This window comes from Mus pahari, chromosome 5, assembly GCF_900095145.1.
Source record: "Mus pahari chromosome 5, PAHARI_EIJ_v1.1, whole genome shotgun sequence".
NCBI lineage: Eukaryota > Metazoa > Chordata > Mammalia > Rodentia > Muridae > Mus > Mus pahari.
This window is the reverse complement of record NC_034594.1, coordinates 64,010,516-64,018,388: the sequence shown is the minus strand read 5'-3', so window position 1 is coordinate 64,018,388 and position 7,873 is coordinate 64,010,516. Positions and strand designations below refer to the sequence as shown.

At 42.7% G+C, this 7,873-nt stretch overlaps 1 protein-coding gene across 1 annotated transcript in view; it reads right to left on the bottom strand.

Moving 5' to 3' along the window:
• The window catches only part of Cops7b (COP9 signalosome subunit 7B), a 19,307-nt gene that overhangs the window by 9,608 nt on the left and 1,826 nt on the right, over positions 1-7,873 (bottom strand). The window contains exons 2-3 of the mRNA XM_029539200.1: positions 5,323-5,398; positions 713-801 (exon numbers count right to left, since the gene is read on the bottom strand). Coding sequence (XP_029395060.1) covers positions 713-801; positions 5,323-5,398 — 165 coding nt within the window. The remainder of the gene's footprint in view (positions 1-712; positions 802-5,322; positions 5,399-7,873) is intronic.

Genomic DNA, 7,873 nt, shown 5'->3' with positions numbered 1-7,873 from the left:
AAAAAAAAAAAAAAAAAGTCCACTCAGCCCAACACAGCATGTCTTTCCTCCTGCATGAGTATGATTACCTGTGCACTAGGAGATTCAGGGAGTTGCTAACTAACTGAAAGAAGCCAGGTGTGGTGTGACACACCTGTCACCCTCATGTGGGAGGCTGAGGTAGGACAGCCATGACTGTGAGGTCAACCCGTGCTACAGTCACAGTGCGTTGAGAATAGCCTGTGGATACATAATGAGTCTGTATCACCCTAACAAAAGCAGTCACAAAGAGACACTTGCTGTATGAAGATGTAGGAACTTACTCTGTAGACCAGGCTAGCCTCAAACTTACAGGTGTCCACCTGCCTCTGCTTCTGCCTCTGCCTCCTGAGTCCTGGGATGAAAGGTGTGTGCCACCATCACCCAGGTAAAAAGATTCATCTTTTAAAAGCTTTAAATAGCAGGCCCCTCTTAATATGGCCAAGTGCTTTCCCTGCATCAAGTTCCACAGCATGCCAGAACAGAGAGAGACCTGCTCAATCAGTCAGTCAATGCTGGGCTTGCTTTTCCAAAACAGGACAGGGAGTGACTGTCCACACATTTTAATTATCTTTTTATCTGCCAAGTACACTCCAAGCATTTAGTATAAAACTAGCTGCAGGTTCTTTCACTGATGCCAACGGGAGAGCTGAGCTGGAGTTCAGATGAAGACAAGCATGGTCTGCGACAGTACCTTCATTCTTGATGCCAAGCTCACGATGGTAAGATGCTTCAGCTTGTTCTGCTGAGCTGCACTCAGTTCTGGCAGGCTGTCCTTGTTGGCTGTTCAGCCCCACCCACCACAAAAATCAAGACACAAAATAAAATTAGGATTTATTTTTAGGATAAACTCATCAACTCCTCCACAAAATCTACTACTAGATGACTGTCATGACTGCGCACTTGCTCCCTCAGCAACCCTCCATCAGCAGCCTCTACCTTCTCTGGAAAATCATGTGCTTCCAGAAAGCAAAGACTCGGGAGTTTAGTATCAAAGCAAGGCATGAACAAACAGAGCCAACTCTCTTAATGGAATACTGTTGCTGCCCTTGTGAAGCTCAGTTAAGTTCAACATACCTTCATTGAGCATGGCATGTGCAATGCACACATGTACAGGGGATCTGGGCTTTGACAGGGGCTGTACCACACAACTCCAAGTGCACCCTCTCTGTGGAGTGACACAACTCAATAACCCCGGACCTGTTGTCAGGGTTAGTTTGGTTTGAATAATGGTTCTAAAGGGGTGATAGGGTCTTATGTAACACAGGGTGACAATGAACTCCTCATCTACCTGCTTTAAGCTGGAATTATAGGTGTGACGCACCATGCCCAGCCTCAGTCTTACAATCAGATATTGCAATAGCTATAAATGCAAAGGTAAAACTACCAGAACAGACAGGCAGAGGATAAGGAAGGCAAAAAGAAAAGACTAAAAGAAGAGAAGAAGAAAAATGGACAAAGAAAGACAAAGCAAACAAATAAATCTCAATTGGGAGAATCAAAAAGGTTTCATGGGAGAAGAGTTGGAGATGAACCTTGAAGATGAGCAGAACTTTTAGTACTGTCATTGATGATCACAGTAGTAGCTACATATACCAGCACAGCCACATGTTCTCACACACGCACATATGCATGCACGCAGCTCACCTAACAGCCACTGTCCAGACAGATTTCAAATATCCTCAAACTTGTAACCATAATTCTGGAGTCCAAAAACTGAATTTTTCTGTTTGTTTGTTGTTCAAGACAGGGTTTTTGTTTGTTTTTGTTTTTTTGTTTGTTTTGAGTAGCCCTGGAACTCACTCTATAGATCAGAAAGGCCTTGAACTCAGAGGTCCACCTGAGTGTGGTTGCACCTGGCAAGCAGAGTGGGGCAGATCGGAACTTAAGGCAAACAAGCTAGCGAACAAGGCCCTGTCCCAAAACAAAATAAAGCAAGTTTCCCTATCGCTCAGCACAGAGCTGCCCACTCTGCCTAGTGACATACAGCGTGCCAAAAGCCAGTGTGGCACGCCTGCTTCTGCTGGTGACATGCGCCACCACTGCCCAGCTGAATCCTTTTCTCCTAAGCATTATGTTGAAATTTATCAAACAGCAATTCCTACCTTGAACTTAGGGTGGGATTTTTTTAATCCTACTTGTGAATATTCACTTGTTTTGTGGAAAAATTATGGATATGTTTAACTTCAAGTATTGCCTATATCCTATGAGACTGTTACATAACAGGTACATATACCACATTACCTTTCTTTAAAAATACTATTTTCAATTTTGTGCATATGTCTGTGTGTGGGTATTTGTACATGTGTACAGGTACACTCAGAGGCCAGAAGCATTAGACCCCTGGAATTGGAGTTGTAGATGGTATTGAGTGGCCTGATATGGTTCTGGGAACTGAACTGCAAGTCCTCTACAAAGGCAGCATGTACTCTTAACTCCAGGCCCATGTTACCTCCTAAAGTCCTCAAAATTCTAAATTCTGGAAATATTTAGCCTAAAGACTTATGTAATTACTCTTATTTTACGGACAGGGAAACTGAGGTACACATGATCATTTAATCTGCTAAGAGGCGCACAACTCGTAGAAGCAGAGCTAGACTCTTAATGTAGGTGGTCTCCCCCAAAGTCCGTGCGGTGCTGCCTCAGACAGCAGAGCAGGGCAAAGAAACGTCACGTACCCAAAGTGGCAAACTGTTCACTGTGACAGCAACCCAGAATGTGTGAGATGGGAAGAAATGTCAAGGAACAGAAGAGGGAGCCCTGGGGACCAGGCCACTTTTATACTATCAAAGGAGAGAAGAGAGAAAAGGAAAATGAAACTAAGACAGACAGAAAAATGAACTAGAAAGAAAGGTAACATTTGGATATGCAGATCCCTCACTCCTGATTCCTGCTTCTGAATATTTACTCTATCTGTGCATACAATGTGAGCGTGAGCACACATGCTGTACTATGCATATGGATGTGGAGTCAGTGAACAACAAAGTCAGGTCTCCCTTCCCACTCTGGGTTCTAGCCTTCGGCAGCAATGCTACTCTCTGCCGACCCACCGTGCCAGCCCACTCCTGCTTTCAGAGTGTGGTCTAAAGCCATTCAATGTCCTCATCAGAGAAGCTTCTTGCAGGAGATGGTAATTAACACCGAGAGCCACAACAGGACAACGTACAAAGAAAAGAGACTTTGAAGCACCCAGCCCTAAAGAGTATGTCTTCATCAAACTCCTTCTCTCAGGGTTCAGGGGTCTATGCAGAAGAGGAGGTGGAAAGACTTTTTTGTTTTTCAAGACAGGGTTTCTCTGTGGAGCCCTGGCTGCCCTGGAACTCACCCTGTAGACCAGGCTGAAACTCAAACCTGCCTCTGCCTCTGCCGCCTGCCTCTGCTTCCTGAGTGCTGGGACTAAAGGTGTGCACCACCACTGCCAGCAAGGAGGAAAGATTTTAAGAGCCAGAAGTGGTAGGTGACTCCAAGGAAACAGTATCATTCAGATTTAACAAGACGGATGCACAACTGAACTTAAGAGACTATGACAGCACACACGAAACCTGCACAGGTTCAAACCAGGCAAAGTTCAAATGTGGAGACGGGAAATGGACACGAGGTCATGCCCCTAACAAAGAAGCTACTTGTAACTGATACCTGCTGGGAAAGGGACAATGAGTTTTCTCCAATGGAGCGTCACTGGCTCTAGGTCTATCAACTGTCCTCCAGGACAGGTTCCGTGCCCAGGAGAAGCACAGCAACACAGAATGGACTCTTTGGGTTTTGTGAGCATTTTGCTTTGTTTTGGTTTCGGTTTTCACTTTATTTTTGATTTTCATTGTATTCTCTTTGAGAAAAAGAAGAAAACATGAAGTTAGGTGTGTAGGGAGGTGGGAAGGATCTAGGAGAAGATGAAGGAGAGAAAAGAATATGATTAAAATATATTATATGAAAAACTAACAAAAAATAAGAGTACAGCTATGATAGCACAGAACTGTAAGACAAGAAACTGGAAGGCAGAGACAGGAGGATCCAGAGCCGAGGTCAGTCTAAGCAACATAGCAAGACTCTGACGGAAACATAAATAAATTTGGAAAATATGAATTGAAAATATTTTCTGGCCTGGAAAAGGCAAGGTATGAATTGCATACACAATCTAATTACATCTATATCGCACAAAACACGAGCATCAGGGAAACAGCTAGTGTCAAGTCTAACAATAACATCAGGGTCTATGTTCTATTCTTTTTTTTTTTTTTTTTTTTTTTTTTTTATATGTAAGTACACTGTAGCTGTCTTCAGACACTCCAGAAGAGGGTGTCAGATCCTATTACGGATGGTTGTGAGCCACCATGTGGTTGCTGGGATTTGAACTCAGGACCTTTGGAAGAGCAATCGGTGCTCTTAACCGCTAAGCCATCTCTCCAGCCCCCCTATGTTCTATTCTTTTCCAATTTTCTTCAACATGGCAATCGTTTTGGTAACACTCAAGTTGGGCATTGTGGGTCATCCTTATAATCTCAGCACTCAAAACAATGAAGCCAAGCCTGTGCTATACATAACCTGGTCAACAAAGCAAAGCAAAACAATAAAAAAGTGTGTGCGCCGTGTGCACTCGCTCACATAACACACATAACACAATGTGCATTAGAGCTCAGGGGACAAGTGCAGGAGTCAGTCTTCTCTCTCCACCCTGTGGGTCCCAGGATTGAACTGAAGCTGTCTGTCAGAGGCTTCAGTCCAGGTGCCTTACCTGCTGAGCCATCTCACCACCACCCCTCAAAAACACAGAAATTCTGGTAACATTTAAAACACTCAACTGACAGGTGTGGTGAAGCATGCCTTTATTTCCAGTACTTAGAAGGCAGAGGTAGGGATATCTCTGTAAATTCAAAGCCAGCCTGTTCTGTATAGTGAGTTCCATGCTAGTCAGGGCTATATATTAAGACTTGTCTCCATTAAAAAAAAAAAAAGAAAAAATCACATTACTTTGCTAGTTGAATGTTCTACAAACACTAGTTCTCAAGGCACTAATCTGGGAAATAAACAGGGGCTCTGTTCATAGATGCATGCGTGCGCGCACACAGACACACAAACACACACACACACACACACACACACACACTATTTTACACCTAGGAAATTAAACAGTTATCAGGAAAATCCTTTTATAAAGTTACCTTTGGAACACAGATGATGGAGCTATAGTCAAGTCAACACCTGGCTACCCTGCCCACACTCACACATTATAACCCAAATCTCAACCACCCTAAAAACAGCTCCAACAGTTAAGACAAGCCTTCTAAAAGGTCTTAACCAACTCACCTATGTAATCCGGGTATGTACCATAGGCAAACAAGTTCAGCAACTGCAAATATGCAGCATTTGCTCCTTCTGCAAGCTGAGGAAAGAAAAGTTCAGTTCACCACACAACAAATTTCCACCAACCACAACAATATTCTAATGGAGGACACATGACCAAATGCCAAAGATGTCATGGCCATTTTTTCTGTACTACTTGATTGGTAGTCTCTAAGGTCCTTTCCAATTCTGATTCTTGGATAAAAACTAAACAAGATTATTTAAGTTCAAAAGTGAATCTTCCTTCCTCAGGAAGACATTTTGCACAACTCATAAGATGCTCAAGTAGCTTCCTCCTTCTCTCCCTCCCCGCCCCTTTGCTTGAGTTTGAGTTTACTCCACTGCAAAGATCTATGCCCAGGAGGCAGTTTGCCAAGTTTTTCTCAGATCTCCCCTCCTTAGAACAAATACTGATGGCTGGGAGACTCTTGCCTAGCCTGCACTTGCAGCTAGGTTTAGTCCCAGCACTGCATAAACTGGGCATGGTGGCTCATGCCTGCAATTCCTCAGGTGAATACAAGAGGATCAAGAGTTTAAAATCATATTTGTTTTATTGTTGCAGGATGTGTGTATGATGTGAATGTGTGCTCATATATGCAGTGCACATGTGGAGAGTCATAGACAAATTTGTGAAGTCCATTTTCCTCTCCCACCTTTATGAAGGTTCTCAGAAGATCAAACTCGGGTCATCAAGCTTATATGGCACCTTTAGGCACTGAGGCATCTTGCCAGCCCCAAACTTAATATATTGGCACCTACTATCAATCACATCTGAACAAACTGTATGGCTAGTTCCAAGTTTTGATACTATATATGAATTATAAACCCTGGAAATATTAGCACAATGTAAGGTGTGACAGAAAAACTATACTGTAACATCAATCTGAGCCAAATAAAAATGTCCATTAAGTTACTTCTTTGAGGCCAGGCGGTGGTAGTGCACGCCTTTAATCCCAGCACTTGGAAGGTAGAGGCAGGCGGATTTCTGAGTTCGAGACCAGCCTGGTCTACAAAGTAAGTTCCAGGACAGCCAGGGCTATACAGAGAAACCCTGTCTCAAAAAAAAACAAAACAAAAACAAAAACAAAATAACTTCTTTGATGCTGATGGCAAAAGACATCAACAGGAAAAATGCAAAGAGCAACTGAGTCACGTTACACAGGCCAGTAATCCCTGTTACTTGTGAAGCTGAAAAAGGAACTCTCTAGCTCAAGTCTAGTCTGAGCTACAGAAGAGGCACAAAGCCAGCTTGGGAAACTTAGAAACACCCTGTCTCAAAATAAAAAGTAAAAAGAGGGCTTGGACATAGTTCAGCAGCATAGCACCTGCTTAGCATGCAGAAGACTGTGGGTTCAATCCTCAGTAACTCATACACACAACAACTGTGGGTTCAATCCTCAGTAACTCATACACACAACACATCATCCAACTTACCAAACTCCATAAAGCAAGACACAAACAACACTGTTCAATTTTAGCTATCTTTAAAAAGAAGTTCCAATAATTGCATCAATAATTTCAGAACAATGAAAAGCCACTAGCTTATTCCTGACTCAAAACAGGAAAAACATAAACCTTACACAAATAAAGGTGATTTGCTAAGCACCAGTAAGCACCAATATGTGTTAGCATCCTTATGTACCTCAAGCTTTCCTCAAGTACCAGGATCGGAGTGAAAGAGATTCAGTAAAGACCACTGAATCCAAGCCCTACTTTTCACACAGATAACTACAGAGTTAGCTGGAGTAGACTGTTTTCTCTAGGGCAAACCCTCCAAAAGTTCTTTGACTGCCTAAGTCAGTAAGGTCTTGCCAGCTTGCTTTTTCCTCTTAGCCAATTTTCAACAAGCACAAAAACAATTACTTGGCATGTTCATTTAGGTTTTTCTCAAATCTGAAGAAACACTGATCATATTTTCTATTGGAAAACAAGCCTAGCACAAACAGTGGCACACTCCTATAATCCCAGCAGATAGTAGATGGCAGCAGAAGGAACAGGATCAAGGCCAACCTAGAAACATGAGACTCAATCCCAAAAAAGTAAGCCTAATTCACAAATCTTCCTCAAAGAATGACTGAATTTTTCCTGAAAGTCGGCTATGTGTCAGACTACGTACTCAGTTCAAAGGAGCAATGGCAAGCACCACAGACATGACTGCCACAGACTCTGTATAACAAGCAGGACGACACTAACTAAAAACTTACACAAAACAAAATAAAAATCAGAGATGGAGAGATGGCTCAGTGGTTAAGAGCATTGAAAGCTCTTCTAGAGGTCCTGAGTTCAATCCCAGCAACCACATGGTGGCTCACAACCATCTGTAATAATGGAATCTGATGCCCTCTTCTGGTGTGTCTGAAGATAGCTACAGTGTGTTCATTATTATAAAACAAGTAACTTTTAAAAATAATAATAAAAATAAATAAAATAAAAATCAGGCTGGCAGGCTGGGCATGGTGGCACACGCCTTTAATCCCAGCACTTGGGAGGCAGAGGCAGGTGGATTTCTGAGTTC